The sequence below is a fragment of the Phyllostomus discolor genome, chromosome 1 (assembly GCF_004126475.2).
Source record: "Phyllostomus discolor isolate MPI-MPIP mPhyDis1 chromosome 1, mPhyDis1.pri.v3, whole genome shotgun sequence".
In the NCBI taxonomy this organism is placed as follows: domain Eukaryota; kingdom Metazoa; phylum Chordata; class Mammalia; order Chiroptera; family Phyllostomidae; genus Phyllostomus; species Phyllostomus discolor.
The window spans coordinates 112,732,551-112,749,220 of NC_040903.2; the positions used below are offsets into that span (position 1 = coordinate 112,732,551).

At 47.2% G+C, this 16,670-nt stretch overlaps 1 protein-coding gene across 9 annotated transcripts in view; it reads left to right on the forward strand.

Moving 5' to 3' along the window:
- Positions 1-16,670, forward strand: part of PSTPIP1 (proline-serine-threonine phosphatase interacting protein 1) — a 38,847-nt gene that overhangs the window by 1,792 nt on the left and 20,385 nt on the right. For 5 of the 9 annotated variants that reach the window (XM_036027576.1, XM_036027565.1, XM_036027571.1 and 2 more), the window contains exons 2-4: positions 2,481-2,523; positions 13,248-13,348; positions 13,764-13,838. The exons of 1 other annotated variant lie outside the window; for it this stretch is intronic. In XM_036027576.1, coding sequence (XP_035883469.1) covers positions 2,481-2,523; positions 13,248-13,348; positions 13,764-13,838 — 219 coding nt within the window. Of the gene's footprint in view, positions 1-2,480; positions 2,524-13,247; positions 13,349-13,763; positions 13,839-16,670 lie in introns of those variants that run through there. 3 more of the 9 variants (XM_036027570.1, XM_036027572.1, XM_036027575.1) reach the window with 2 other exon arrangements.

Sequence of the window (16,670 nt, forward strand, 5' to 3'; positions counted from 1 at the left end):
CAGAATGCCTAGGCTGATCTTCCCTAGGGCAGAGCTGGGATAAGGAGCAGCCCCATGACAGGATCTATGCAGTGGGTAATGGTGTATGAGGGAGCAGGGTGTGGCAGCAGCAGCAGAAGCAGCAGCAGCAAGAAGGCAGCTTCCTGAGCTGCATCCTGCCACATACCGCCTTGGCCCCACCTCTGAGCCACCGTGGGCCTCATGGCCTCTAGAGGCCTCCTCTCCTCCACTGATGGCTCCCTGTGCCTGACATTAGGGTACAGCTTTCCTGTGGAAGGTCGGAGCTGGGAGGGGGAGCAGAAGTGGCCAGTGGGAGCCTGTCATACTGAACCTGGGCTGATGCCTCAAAAGGTTACTGTCAGCATCATTGCTCCCAAGGCTTGACCCTCAGCCCATGAGGACAGCTAACACTCAGAAGACCATGTCAATTCATTCGTTTAAACCGATGAAGTAGATGCTATTATTATCCATATTACTCAGAGGAAAAAATTAAGGCAGAGCTTAAGTAAATTGCCCAAGATCCTACAGTTTGGATTGAACCCTGACAGGCTGGCTTCAGTGCCCAGGTTCTCACCCAGGGGGTTTCATTATCCTCTATCAACACAGCAGATCACAAAATCTTTGGGCCACACTGGTAAAATGAAGGGGAAAAAAATCTGTCCTTTCTACCTCCCAAAGAAGTAAGAAGATCAAACAAGGTTCCTAGAAGTAACTTGATGCTCAATTTACACATAAATCTGCAAAACAAAGGAAGTATACTTATCTAATAGGCTGCCTCTTCCCTGTTGTTTCCCTACCTCAGCCCAAAGCCATGCCACTGAGTCCTGCAGCTCAGCTGCACGTGGAAAATGACTAGTCTTTAATAGCGGAAGGAAACGCTAGAACTAGGGGAACCGCGTCTAATACCACAGCACTTCAGTTACCCAGCAACCTCAACTTTCCAGAACACAAATGTCACCAGCCCTGTTTCTGGTACTAGCTCACAGTAAGAAGAGAGACAAAAGTCATTTTTGAGGTGCTAAGAGCTTACACTAAAGCTCATATACTTTACTTATATGAGATGACCCATAGCTTAAAAGGGCCTATGGTCTCTGATTTTACCCACAATTTTAACAGGATTGGCCATGTGGTCTTTTAACCCATAGATGTAGCAATTAGTAGGGATCTGTGTGGAACCTGATATGTAGTTGGTGATTGATAAATATTGGTGGACCTAAACTGTTAGAGACAGTTTCACAGATAGCTGGTAGCCTGAGAACAAAGGAGGATACAGAAAAATTATAAAATGTAGCCATAACAGCTCAGAAGTGGTGGAAGCGTTCAGCACAGAAGCAGACCAGTCCTGTCCCTCAATGGGCCTGCACTAGCACTGTTATCAGTGCGGCTACATAGTACTTATTTATAGCCTACTTTTTATCTGCAGCAGAGCATTCAGATGCAGGCTGCGGTGGCAATGAGGTGGGAGTAGGCTAGCCACACAGGGAGGGATAATTTGATTTCTGTTATACACACACAGTGACAAACAGCATCATGGCTTTACAGGAAGTTTGTGGCTGAGCCTCAGAACAGACCCTGTCAGTGAGACAAGGGTGAGGCTGAGAACACAGTTGCTGCTTGAGCTGGGAGGACTTTAGATCTTCTATAACCTGCCTCGCATCAAGTCTGAGGGGCCCTGAAGCCCAGAGGAGTCAGAGTGCTTCCCCCCTACCCCTCCCATACAGACAGCTCTCCTCACCAGTGGCTCTGCTCCCAGCAGACAACCAAACTGTAATACAGCAAATATCTGTACATCCTCCACACAAGACTGGTAAGTAGAGTATGTGCTCAACCACTGTTTGTTCAATAAATGACCAAACAGTGAATATCTGTATGGTCTCACCTGCCTTCCTGAACCAATTTCCTCCACCATTTCAGTTTAGTTATATTCTACAAATATTTGTTAAGCAGGGTTCTCTATGAGGTGATTTAAACTGGATCCCTGAGCCTTACTCCTACATCTAATCAGATGAATGAGACTGTTTTGTCCCCCAAGAAGTCTCCGTCCGGTAATGGGAACGGAGTTTCCCGGATACTCTGAATTCCCTGAGTATTCCCTGAGTTGGCCCTGTGAACCAAGAGGAGCAGGGCTCTGAGGTGTGCCTTCTCCACCCACTGTCTCACTCTCTCCCTGACCAATAAATCCAATAGCCTTTGCAAGGAAGTCACCGTATACTGTTTTAAGAGGGAATCTCTATTCCTGGACCAGATTTTATTACAATTCATATCCTATCCTTTTGGGGGTCATTAAAAGGAAAAGTAAGGGCCTTAGGAGGTTGGGCCAGAGATATTACAGTGACCTTTCACCACCACCCCTACTTTTAGGCAGGAACCATTAAAGGGGACAAAGAGGACAAAGAATTAAACTTTTCCTTCTGATTTGTGGCCCCATCTCTCCTCTTTGAAGCTGGGTTCCAGCTTCATCTGGAAACCTCTGTGCCAAGCTGGGAGGAGCTGAGGACCCCAACAGACAGAGGCCAGAGGAAGGTAATATTCCCTGGGTGGGGAGTTAAATTACTAGGGAGGCACAGGGCACTGAGTCTGGGCTCACCCCTCCCCCATGTGTCCACTCAGCGGCTGTTGCCTCTTCCCCTTCCCAGTTCTGAGATTCTAGGTTCCTCATTTAGGAAGCTACAGACAGGGGCCCCATTTTTTGCCTATCCTAAAACTGCTTGTCCCCCCACCTAAGAACCTGCCAACAGTGGCCCCAGGGCCTCAAGGAAAATCAGGAAAGGCTGATGTTCACTAGGCACCTGTTCTGTTCTGGGCACTTAAAGCTATGAACATACCTTCTAAATAAACAAAAGCAGCAAATATAAGATCCTAAAAGGAAAATGAAAAATAGAGAAAAACAGGAATAAAGCAACCTTAGTTGTCTCATCACACAGAGACAACTGGTAATATTGCATTGTGTGTCTCTGAGATTATCTTATGTAGGTGTGAGCATGTTGTCCACTTGGTTTTGTATTCTCCCCCACCCTTCTCCTTGCATTTTAAAATTTATTCTTAATCATGGTAAAACACACCTAATATAAAATTTACCATCTTAATAATTTTAAGTGTACAGTCTAGATGTGTTAAGTACATTCACATTGTTGTGCAACATTCCCCCACCTTTTCAACATAATTTCATTTTGAACATGTGTGGCTGTGGGTGTGATTTCCTTGTCTTCAAAACAACATTTTCAATAACTGCATAGTCTTCCAACTTGTGGATTTAGTGGACATGCATGATTTATTTATCAAATCTTCTATCGTTACACATTTAGGTTACTGCCAATTGCGGTAGATCTTTGTGTATCAAAGTTTATTTCTTTGGGTAGATTCCCAGAAGATGAGATATTCCTGGATGAGAAAGTAAAGGTTCTCTAGCATTTGGCTCTAGGAGACCCTTTGGCACCCTTCACTGTCCTCTGGCTGGACAGGAGCTGGAGGACTGAACTGAGAGGTCTGCACAGACACTGTGGGAGGATGTGCAGTCCGGCAGGCCCTGTGGCTGGGGAGCCAGTGGCTGGGGAGCCGATCCTCCCTGAGCAGCAAGGGCTTGGAGGCTGGAGGGGGAGGTCCTGGCTGTTCCGCCTTTACTGCTTCCAGCTGCCTTCCCAGTCCCCCCTGTCATGGCTGACAGCCCCTGGTCGCGGGTGTCAGAAGAAATGAGGACATATTTTGCTCGTTTGTTTGTTTTGTTGATTAGGTTCCCGTTAAAGGCGAGATCAGATGGTATTAACAAACAAACAAGCAAAATATAACCAAAGACACTGAAATAGAGAACAGGCTGACAGTGACCGGAGAGGAGAGGGGAGGGAATTTCAGGGGAAAGGGGGAAGGGTTTGCAGGAACAAGTATAAAGGACACATGGACAAAAGCAGGGTGGGGGGGGGGGGGGGGCAATGGGAGCGAGGTGGGAAGGGCTGGGGGGTGGGCTGGGATGGGAGTAAAAGGCAGAAAACTGTACTTGAACAATTAAAATTTTAAATAAATAACAAGAAAAAGAAAAAAAAGAAGGAATGAAGACAGAAGTGCTCTCTGTACTAGTTGGGAAAGTTCTTCAAAGCACAGTGTTATGTGTAAAAAGCACAGAGCCAAACCATGTGTCTGGTATTCAACCTGTAGTGACAAGCAGAGAGCAATATAATCATTTATGTTGGCATAGGCTTGTCTTAACCAGAATCTTTAGAATGACAAACAGAGAACTAATTAAAGTGATGATCTTTCCAGGGAGTGAGAGAAAACAAATTAATGGGAAACAGTGGTGCCCTGTGCCCTGGGGGGCTGCTCACACCAGGGCTTTCCACTGGGATAGCTCCAGAAGATCCCTCCCTTAGGGCTCAATCATTCCCCATTCTCTAGGCTCAGAAGGGGACAGGCTTGTTTGAAGCCTAGCTGCCTACCCCGTCTCACTTGCCAGGGAAACTTGGAGGATCATTTCCCTTGTCTGAACTTCAGTTTCCATATCTGTAAGATGTCAGAGTGAGGCTCACCTAAGATAAGAGCCTTGAAAATGGTGAGGTTCAGGGAACTGCTAAAGAAACCACCTTCACCTGCTCCTCACAGAGCAGGTTTCACAGGACTCAGACTTTTAACTGGATATTCACTTACAGGGTGAGCCTTATATGTGGATCCTTTTATTCCCAGAATGCCTCCCCATCTCTGTTCACTATTGCATATTAAATTCCACAAGTAAAGAGCCTTCCAATGGTTTCAAGTGACAAGATGCATTTAATTACAACAGTAGCCCTGTGAGGTTGGTATTGTTATTCCCATTTTACAGAGAGAAAGCCAAGGCTTATAATGGGGGCATGGACCCAGAGATGTTACCCAGATGGACTTTGTGGCTACCAGGGATGGCCTGGCTGCTACATTCCCAGGCCTGGGTCAGAGAGCCCTTTGGAGTTAGTCGGAGGGTGTGGTGGTTTGCCAAGACTGGAACCCTGAGAAATGTGTAACCACACAGGCAGGTAGGTGACAGCCCCTTCCGCTGGTGTTGACAGGCCACCCCCTATTGGGCAACAGGAAGAGCTAGCTGGAGCTCCAGTGGCAGCCAGGGTGAGAATGGAGTGACAGATGGAACTCAGGGCCTCCCAGCTGTGGAAATGGAAAAAACAGAAGCTGTGCCATACTGGGGATGAAAAGAGGGAGTGACGAACTGAGGCAGGAGAGTGTTTGACATGTTCAAGGGACAATAAGGAGGTCTGTGTGACAGGGGCCGAGTGATGATGTGGAAAGCAGTTGGAGATAAGATCAGAAATGTAAGAGGGAGACAGCCCTAATTATTAATTACAGCCTTAATTACAGTTGTAGAACTGTAATTCTTTTATTTTTTATTTTTTTGGCTCTCAACTTTTTATTTTTATTTTTTTCATTGTTGTTCTATTACATTTGTCCTAATTTTCCCCCATTTCTCTTCCCAGCCCTGCCCAACACCTTCACTCCCAAAGTCAATCCCCACCCTGTTGTCCATTCCAACAGGTCATGCATACTTGTTGTTTAACTAGGCCCTTCCTCTTCTTTTCTCCCTTACTCCCTTCCCTCCTCCTCTATGGTCCCTGTCAGTTTGTACTTTGTTTCCATGCCTCTGGTTCTATTTTGCTCATTTGCTTGTTTTGTTCCTTAGGTTCCTGTTATAAGTGAGATCATATGGTATTTGTCTTTCACCACTTGCCTTATTTCACATAGCATAATACTCTCCAGTTCCACCCATGCTATTGCAAAGGGTAGGAGCTCCTTTTTTCTTTCTGCTGCATAGTATCCCATTGCATAGATGTACCACAGTTTTTTGATCCACTCATTTACTGAGGGTCATTTAGGCTGTTTCCAGTACTTGGCTATTAAAAAAACCCAATGCCCAGGCCACATCCCAAGCCAATTACTTTTGAGTTTGGAAGTGGGTGCTGGGCATCAATATTTTTCAAAATTCTCTAGTTTCCAAAGTGCAGCCAGGGTTGAGAACCATTGGTATAGATAACAGTGGTGATTCAGACGCACTGCCATTGCTGAAATTTGTGGTGGGGAACAAATATCTGGCTTTCACTACTTACATGACCTCATTTCACTCCCTTGTAAATGTTTTGTTTTTTTGTTAACTATATAACCTCATGTAATTACTTTTTATTATAGTAAATAAACATAAAAAGTTTTACCATTTTAACCATTCTTAAGTGTGCAATTCAGTAGCATGAAGTACATTCACAATGTTGTATAAGCTTCACCACTATCTATTTCCGGAACATTTCATCATACCAAACAGAAACTCTGCACCATTAAACAATAATTTCCCATCTTCCTCCCCTTATTTCCTACTTCTCTCTACCTTCTATCTCTATAATTTGCCTAAGTAGGAACCTTATATAAGTAGAATCATATAAAAATTGCCCTTTTGTGTCTGGTTTACTTCACTTAGGATAATGCCTTTTAGGTTTGTTCATGTTTTAGCATGCATCATAATTTCACTCCTTTTCTTGGCTGAACAATATTCACTCACCTCGCTGAGCTTCAGTTGTTCATTTGTAACACGGAGCAATGCCAGCATAGCCTTGACATTACAGGGTTCTCTGAGAATTAGGTGATGAGGTATTAAGAACACTGAATGTGCACATCCTACTCAGTTCTCGTTTGAACTTGGAACCTCCCATTACACTCAGGAGAAAGCTCCCATTACACTCAGCTCCCATTACATTCAGGAGAAAGCCCCACCCCTTGCTCTGCCTGACTCAGGGCTCTCCAGGTGGCCTCAGGCCACATCTTCAGACACCTGCCCCAGTCCCCTCAGACCTCTCATGGTTGTCTTTCACCTGGGCTTACAGTTCTGAGCATCAAACTTCTAGGCTCCTGAACCTAAGGGGCTCATTCCCACCTCCAGGCTTCTACCCTGACTTGTACTCACCCCAATCCCCACCCCTTGTTCTAAGTTTTTTTCTATACATTTTGGTTTCATAAAGCGGGAAGAAGAGGTAAGAGATTGAGCTTGGTCTTTAAGACTTGAGAGGTAGAGAGGAAGTGAACAGTCATCCCAGCCTGGAGGGAGGGGAATGTGGTAGTGGAGACTTTTCCTTTCTGATAATGGAGGCCTATTAAAAGAACAAGCTTTCAAACCAGACAGACCTTGGTTGAAAGCCAGGCGCACCCATAAAATTGCTGTTTGATCCTGGACAAATGACATAACCTCTCTCATCCTCAATGTCCTCCAACAATAGCACCCTTTAGTCAATATTACTGAGATAAGGGCCACCAGACGCACACAGTGGATCCTCTTCTGGCACTTGTATTGTCCACCGCAACCTCACTCAGGAATGTGGGATTTCTGGAAGCTCCTAAAAGTTCCCAGAGCTCTGACAGGGTCTCTGGAAGACACAGGCCTGCAGGCTCTTCAACAAGTTGGGGCCTGGTGGGGATCCAAGCCGAGGGGCCCCATGTGTGTCAGGGGCCAGGTGGCTGGGTTCCTCAGCTCCTTGGCTGCTGTGATGAGTAGCCCTAGGAGGCCCTGCAGGGCCATCCGTCAGACTTGTGGGGACTCAGTGGAAACATATTTCTGATCTCAAGCTCCTGTCAGTCTAACTAAACCCAGGATATCTCATCTAACCACATTTGATGTACTATGGTCCTTTAATAATAAATGACTGTCTTGGCCTTCTCAGCTCTGTCCCTGTGATACCTATCCCGAACCATCTTAGAAAAGCTGCAAATCACATTTATCTGCTTATGCACATATCCCTCCAATCCTTAGATCAGGGGACATCTAGACCCAAAACACCTACTACAAGGACACGCCCTCTCCCCAACCTGCTCACAGACTACTAGTGATGGGGTGCTCACCACCTATCAAAACAGCTTGCTCTGAATTCCATAACTGGGGCCACTCTGGCTCTTGGAAAACCCTTCCTTGTAGTAACCTGAAGTTGGCCTCCCTGTCTACCCCACTGAGTCCTGGCTAAGGTTCTGAGGACAAAATAAGGCTATTTTGTGCTTTACCTTCCTCAGTTTGCTGAACAGTAACAGTGAAGGGGGTAAACAGTGAGGGGCAGTGAAAAGAGCCTAGCTGCTATTCTCTGACTTATTCTCTCAGAGCCTCAGTTTCCATATCTGTACAACTGTTATAAGTAGAGGGAATAGGTCTGGTTTATTTAAAGGTGCTGGGTGATTGAATATGCAAGCAAATGATCTCCTTCCCTCCATGGGACACCTCAGGTGCCAAGAGTCACAAAGCCACATATTTTGAGAGTCTCCCTGAGGCACTTTGTTTAGCTCTTTGCTCAACTTGTTTACTGAGCACTGCTGTGCAGACTCTGGGTACCAGGACCCAGCAGAGAACCAAACAGGCCCATTCCACCTTCATGGAGCTGCCTTCTAGAAGATTCAGTGCTCACTACCTGTTTCCCCAACGATCTTAACTTGTTTCCTCAGTCCACACAAGACAAGCAACAAACTATTTGCTTGTTGTAGAAGTCCCTACTGTTAAACTGGAGAGAAAGGGGAAGGGGCAAAACCACCCCAGCTCCAAGCTGCCCCTCAGGGTTGTTCAACATTGCCATCCTCATTTTCTGGGCCTTCTGAGATAAGAGAAAGAGAGTCGAGTCTCCCTGTTCTGTCTCCTCTCCCCAAGAAAAGGTAATTTTTAAAAAGTTTTAAAAATTAAAAAGTTTTTAAATTTTTTTAAAAGTTTTTAAATTTTTTAAACAGTTTTTTAAAAATGAAGTGCTTATCAACCCAAGAGCATGTCAGACATTAGAAAGGTTTTTGACAAGAATTGTTAAGACTTTACAAAATGGCTTTTAAACTAGGTAGAGTACAAGCAGAAAACAATTTTTCCTTCTTCTATGTTCCAAATCCACTATTGGATCTCTTCTTCCCACCTCTGGGCATGTTAGAGCTTTTCCAGTCCTTTTCAGATATAACTTCTCCAGTTCAACAAACGTAAAATCAAAATTTCACTCTCATTCATTTTAAACCACATGTTGTAAGCCTATGATGGAGAAAGAGAACAGGGTCCATTTCTTCACTTGCCATGTTCTACTCCTGGTAGCTCCAGGGACAGGGCATGATTAAGACTGAACGGGTGAAAGGTCTTATTTCCCTGGTGCTGTTGTAGTTGGTGTCAATGCAGCAGGTGGTAGATACCCACAGGTCAACTCTTCCTTTCCTGGGTACCTCAGCAGGTTCTTTTCCTACCTGTCCCCCTAGGGTATGCATCTGCAGTATTCATGTTTCTAACCCCTACAAGTTGCATCCAATAGTTAACTCCACACACCTTCTTTTGGTGCATCCTCTCTCCCTGTCAGGCAGTTCTCAAGGGTAGAGAGTTACAAGGATGCTCTTTCCACTTACCTTCTGTGGCCCACTTAGTTCCCAGGTGAAATATGAGTGCCAATTCCTAGACAGGTTGACCACTCCCACCCTAGGCCCACTCTTCCCTCATTCGCCAAGCAGCTCCAGCCCATCTGACTTCAGACGCTCTAAGGAAGACACTGCCACTGGTCATCAGGGCTTTCAAAAGCCAGCATACATACATCAACCTCACTGCTGGAAGGTCTGTTGAAGGTTACTTCTTTGCCTTACACCTATTTCACAGTCAGGAAGGCCCAGAGAGAACAAGGGACTTTACCAAGGCTACCAAGCTTATTCTTGGCAGATGGGAACTGGGACCAAAACCCAGGCCTCTTCCCCTAAGGTTAGACATTTAGTTGTCCTCTGATATACTGTATATTCTGAAATTCCATGTAAAGGAGAATTTGAAAAAGGTTCTACAGCCTTTTAAATGGACCTTCTGGTGTGGGAAGGGATAGGAGGGCTCTGGTGGAAAGAGAGTCATTTTTCTAGCCTGTCCATAGCTGAGGAAAGTCTCTGTCTGGTAGGGGTGGTGGAGCAGAGATGGGGCAGGGCTTGGGGACCTACCCCTTGCTGAAAAGCCCTTGAACTTGGGACTTTGCAGAGAGGCAAGGGAATGGGAGGCTAAGAGCCAAGATCTTGGTCTGGGAGAGCTGGGTTCAAATCCCAACTGTGTCTTGTAGGTCCCTGGGCAGGGTAGGTAACCTTTCTGGGTTCCATTGTCCTCAGCTATTAAATGGGAGTAATCATCCTTAGCTCAGTACCTGCCTCAGAGTAAGCAATGATCGCTATTATCATCTATGCACATGATTTCATGGGCTTATCGGATCAACCCTAGGTGGTAAGAACAATTAGGCCCATTTTTACAAGGAGAGAAGTAGAACTTGAGGACAACCAGGGTCACAGGATGGGGAGCGAACCTATATTTAGTCTGCTGAACTCTCTTCAGTCTCTCAGACCAGTCCTGGGCACCTCCCTGACTTGGCAGCCACAGTATGTCCTGATGAGGCTGTGCCCTACAGGGGTCACTGTCAGGACCAGGAGAGAGGTTGGCCTCTGCCCCCACTTCCTCAATGAGGAAAGCAGGTTTCAAGAAGGGAAGTAGCTTACTCAGGGTCTTAGTTCCTGCAGCCACCAAAAGTGATATGGACAGGAAAAGAAGGAAGTGATGATGGGTACAGAAAATGCTTCTCTACCCATCCAGCAGGGATGTGGCAGGGCCACAGCCAGCTCACAGGCCTGGACAATGGCTCACACCCAGATTCACCCAGAATGGGAAGTGGGTGGCTGTCCCTGGGCAGAGCAGCATACAGGCATTCCACACACTGCCTTGAGGCTGAGACAGGAATATGCTTCCTCTAGCCCAGAGCTTTCCTGAGTACCTCCTCCTGGAGCCTCATGGGGTAGCCTGCAGCCCTGATCTGGTCTCTCCATGGGGAAAGTGAGGCCCAGAGTAGAAGGAAAAGACCTGAAGTCTCACATCTATCTTGAGAAAGCTTCTCAAAGGAGGGAACAGCATCTGCTGGCTACCTGGCAGCCTACCCCAGGGTGGGTTACCCTAGATGCCATATTGTGGTGGCCTCTGGCTGTCAGTACACAGTCTGCCAAGCCAGCACAGCCCTTCTGCAAGGCAGCATTCCTCTGGCCAAGCCTGGGCACAGAGCTGGCCTCTGTGCATCCATGATGACTGAATGATGGCCCCAAGTACAGCTTTGATTTGAAGTGGAGAGTTTTAACAATCATTTTCAAGTTATTTTTAATCATTTTTGGATGTTTCAAAATAAAAAACAGTTGATGGATGTCTATTGAATGACTGGTGTAGGCTGTCATCACAGGATCCTTGTGGTGGCCTTTCCAATGGCTGTCATGTGTTGGGGAGTTGATGTCTCCTGGACTGTAAACTCTGATGCCCAGTAGGTCTCACTTATGAACCTGGTACCTCCACTGATGGGATGTGAGGGACCTCCTGTGTGCCTGTGTGAAGGCAGGTTTCTGAATCTTTTTTTAAAGTGTTTTTTATTGATTATGCTATTAGTTTTCTCAATTTTCCCCCTTTATCCCCCTTCCACCCTGTGCCCCCCAACCCTCCAGCATTCCCCCCCTTAGTTCATGCCCATGGGTTGTACATATAAGTTCTTTGACTTCTCTGTTTTCTATACTATTTTTGACCTCTCCCCATCTATTTTAGGCCTACTAATTATATTTATTTTTCCCTGTACCTTTCTCCCCCATTCCTCCCTTTCCCTTCCCCACTGAAATCCCTCCATGTGATCTCCATTTCTCTGATTCTGTTTCTATTCTAGCTGTTTGCTTAGTTTTTGTTTTCATTGTTTTTCTTTTCTTTTAGGTTCATTTGTTGATAGCTGTGAGTTTGTTGTCATTTTATTGTTCACATTTTTAATCTTCTTTTTCTTAGATAAGTCCTTTAACCTTTCATATAATAATGGCTTGGTGATGATGAACTCCTTTACCTTGACCTTATCTGGGAAGCACTTTATCTGCCCTTCCATTCTAAATGATAGCTTTGCTGGATAGAGTAATCTTGCATGTAGGCCCTTGTCTTTCATGACTTCAAATACTTCTTTCAGCCTCTTCTTGCCTGCAAAGTTTGAGAAATGAGCTGATAGCCTTATGGGAACTCCTTTCTAGGTAACTGTCTCCTTTTCTCTTGTTGCTTTTAAGATTCTCTCCTTATCTTTAATCTTAGGTAACTTAATAATGATGTGCCTTTGTGTGTTCCTCTTTGGGTCCAACTTCTTTGGGACTTTCTGGGCTTCCTTGGACTTCCTGGAAGTCTATTTCCTTCACCAGATTGAGGAAGTTTTCCTTCATTATTTGTACAAATAAGTTTTCAATTTCTTACCATTGTTCTTCTCCTTCTGGCACCCCTATAATTCAGATATTGGAACGTTTCAGGTTGTCCCAGAATTTCGTAAGTCTCTCTTCACTTTTTTGAATTCTTATTTCTTCATTCTGTTCCAGTTGGATGTTTATTTTTTCCTTTTGTTCCAAATTGTTGCTTTGAATCCTGGTTTCCTTCCTGTCATTGTTGGTTCCCTAAATATTTTGTTTTATTTCATTTTCAGTATCTTTCATTTGTTTTTTTGTTTGTTTTTTCCATTTTTCAACCAAGCTCAATCAGATCTGTAAGCATTTTGATTACCAGAGCTTTAAATTCTCCATCAGATAGGTTGGCTATCTCCTCATCACTTAGTTCTCTTTGAAGTTTTGCTCTGTTCTTTCATTTGGGCCATATTTCTTTGTCTTGGCATACCTGTTAAGTTGTAAGGGGGCAGGACCTTAGGTATTCACCAGGGCAGGGCAACCCTCCTTGCTGCACTGGGATGCTTCCTGTGGGGGAGGGGCCAGAGAGGGAACAGTGCAGCTCGCCTGCTCATCTGTAGCACACTTTCCAATGACCGCTCGTGTGAGACTGGGAGTTTCTCCCACTGCAGGAACCTTTGTGGTCCACACTCAACTCTGAGGCTCAGTTTCACCTTCAACCAGCACTGCCTGCCCAGTCCACTGTCTTGCCTCAGTTTTTCTGAGCCTGCCAGGCCCCCACAGTCTGCCGCCTTACTGGTCTGGTTGATTTTTTTCTTTAATTCCTTGGTTGTCAGAGTTCCATGCAGTTTGATTTTCTGGTGCTTCTGGTTGTTTATAAGTTTTAGGTTGGTTGTTATCCACCTTTTGGTTGTGTGAGGAAGTGAAGGGTTTCTACCTCTGCCTCCATCTTGGCCAGAACTAGGTTTCTGAATCTTAAGAGCTTGCCTTTGAATGAGAGAGATGGAGGCAGTTGGGGAGGTGGCCAGAGGGGTACTTGCCAGGTTGTGCCCCCAGCCAGCACTCCCCAGTGTGGTTCTCACACATCCTTTTGCCCTGTGTGACAGTGCAGGGACTTCACAGCCCACACAGGCTATGAGGTGCTGCTGCAGCGGCTGCTGGATGGCAGGAAGATGTGCAAGGACGTGGAGGAGCTGCTGAGGCAGAGGTAAGCACCCACAGGGTAGATGAGGCAGGCAAGAAAGGGAGGCCACTGTCCCCCCCAGCTCTGAGAAGTGGCTGAGGCTGCTCATCCCAGCCAACCTACTATCAAAGCAACCCTTGCTTTAAAAAGTCACGAGTGTGGCTCTGCTATATTTCCCCAGATGTGCCCCCACCCCCGAAGTGAGCAAATAATCTGGTGTACTGTCAAATGTACCTGTATTTGGCCAACATTTATTTAAAGGAAGGGCTGGGGGCTTAACTTTCTTAAAGAAGAGCCTGAAGGGTCAGCCTGTCCCCCTAGATGCTGAGAGGGTGGCTTCCTGGGTCCTGTCACAGACTTTTGAGGGACCTGCAGACATCTGAGGAAGCCACAGCCAGCAGAACTGGAAGATACACAGTGCCCTGCTTTGTTTGTGCAGGGCCCAAGCGGAGGAGCGCTATGGGAAGGAGCTGGTGCAGATTGCCCGGAAAGCAGGCGGCCAGACCGAGATCAAGTAAGAGGTCCCAGGCCCTGGGCATCCTCTCCCTTTGCAAAGTACTTTCTGGACATTTAGACAGAATTTAGGATGGACTCGGGAGGGCTGGGGAGGGCCAGGGAGGGTCTGGATGGCTCCCAAGGTAGGGGTGCCTAGAGGACAACTCTCCAGTATTGAGAGGTCAGGTTCTGTATATGGGAGAAACTCCAGTAATCTGAGTGGCAGGAAGGCCCCAGGCAGGGGGCTAGAGGCCACTGACCCCAGGCACTTGTAGTACAGCCCATATAATATGGACAGCCTCTCCCAAGGTCCTGAGAGCCCTGAGAGGCTAGTGTCAGGCCCTCCACCCACTGCTGAGCCCCCTGCAATGTTGGCTCTGCCCAGGCTGCCAGGTGAGGACACACTTGAATTCCAGTACCAGCTCCTCACCCATCAGCTGTGTGATCTTGGGCAGGTCACTGTCACTCTCATGCCTCTGTTTCCTCATTAGTGAGACTGGATAATAATGCAACCTTCCTCAAAAGATTAAAGGAGTCCAGGGGCTCAGCTCCAACCAGGCTGGGAGGAGAGACAGTAAAGGCAGTTGCTGCTGTGGAGCAGCCTGGCATCTGGAGCCCAGGGGCCTGGATTTGTGTGCAGGCTGCTGGGTAGGGAGCAGATGGGGAGTGACAGTTGAGGAGGGCTGAAGGGGAACTTTCCAACAGTGAAGCGGAGTGGCTGCCTTGGGAAGGTGTGGACTCTCCCCCTGGGTGAAGACTGAGCCAGCCTGAGAGGCAGACCAAGGTGCTAGAGTCCAGGTTCCAAAAGGGCTCTGAAGAGTCCTTCGCCTCCTACCCAGGAGTCCCAAGACCTGACCCCAGCCTGCAGCTGCCATAGTAACCCCTAACTCTTGCCCCTGCTACCCTGGAGGTCAAGCCTGTTGATTCTCCGACTCTGCCCAAAGAAAGTGGCCCCAAAACATGTCAACTCCAAAACCTGGAAACAAGTCCCCTCATTTCAGTGTCCTGAACACTCTCTAGGTCTTCTAAAAACCCAGGGGACCCTGGCTGGTTCTGGCTTCCAACCTGGAGCCTGAGAAAATGTGGGAAGAGGTAAAGGAAGGTTTTAAAGGGGTATGAGCCAGGGCAGATGAATGACCAGCCCATGCATTGGACCACAGAGCAAGAATGCAGGGTATGAATTCAAGAGCTCTAGTCCCCACACAGCTTTTGTGAGCTGTGTGACTATGGGTAAGTCACTTAACCTGCCTGAATTTGGTTCTCATCTGCCCATTCCAGTGGACTATTGTGCAGATCAACAGGAACATGGGCTGAGGGTCTTCCATGGGCAGAGCCAAAGCTGGGTACAGGCTTGGTGCAGAGGAGGGCTCAGGACATGGTGAGAAATGAATGGAGTCTGTTGGGGCTCTTCTTTGTCTGCCCCAGTTGCAGGAGCATGATCAGGGAAGAGCCCCTGCCTGCCTCCTGCTGTCTTAGGCCAGCTGTAAGAGAAACACTTTACCAGAAAGAGATGACCTCCTGCAGGAAGTGGGAGAGGGTGCTCCGGGCAGGGTCATGATGGAAGCCTAGGCTAAGGGGCTGTGAGTCAGAGAGGACTAAAAATAGGGAAGAAGAAGCCACTACGGAACAGCATAAACTGGGAGTGGAGCCACAGGGGCAGTGGGAAGGGTGAGGAGGTGTACAATATCATGTTCTGTTTTTAAAACTATGAAGTGTCCAGGGCAACATTCTGAGCAGCCCTGATCCCCTGCATGGTCACAGGAGGCTGAGTGGGGCAGGGTCTGCCTTGCTGTATTTACTGTGTGACCTGGGATGGTCATTTCCCCTCTCTGAGTCCTGGGTTTCTCAACTTTAAAAGGGGACAGTCACCCTCAAGATTTGCTCTTGTCAGTCACAATGTTGAGCAGGCACCAACCTGTGAGGACGTTTAACATGGAGGCCTGTGTATATATCAGCCAAATGGGGTCACCCTGCTTAACTTGGAGCTGAGGAACCTGACTAGGCAGCCTTGACCATTGCCTTTGGGTCCAAGCCCCTCTGGCCCAGAAGGCTGGAGACTGTGAGCCCCTGGACTGACAGCCTTCATCCAACGTGGGAGCCACAGGCTGGGGTGGGGAGTAGAGTCTGGGTTTGTCTTGCTGTCCAGAGAGAGGAACCAGAGCCTGGGCTGTGTATGCCTAACCTGAAGGAGGAAAGGCAGAAACAAAGCCTGCAGGGACCTCTACAGCCCAGCATGGAGATTCCAGAGCAGGCTGGGAGTCCTGTGTGTGAACCAGCACTGCCTCAAGTGCCCCATTCACCTGGGGCAACCAAAGAGCAGGGCAGTGGAGTGGAGAGGGGAACTCATCTCCTGGGAGAGCCAGAAATAGAGGGAAGATACCCTTCTGCCAGAGGACTGACATGGACAAAAGCTGAAGATGGGGAAGTGCAGGGTACATTCAGAGCCATGGAGTGACAGAGGCAGGAGTGGCACCATCTCAGCTCACTGGCTGTCTCCTTTAGAACCATGTTCCATGCAGCTCTTGGCACACAATAAGTGTTGCTGCTGTAACCCACGCAGCATGTACTAGGGTTAGTGAGACCATTCAGTTATTCCTTTCTTTAACTGTGGGCCAACCACCCATCACCCATCCATTTATTCAGCAAGCACATATGGAGCTCCTACTATATGCCACACCCTACACTGAGTCAGGGGGATTTAAAGGGCCCTACCACCCCTAAGCCAATGTCTGGCACATTGAGGGTGATTTCCTCCTCCCTACATTTAGTGACCTCTTATGCCTAGGAAGCTCTTCCACATACTCCAGCTTTGCCTAACTGTCAGTTTTGTCTTAGACCAGATCACTCCATT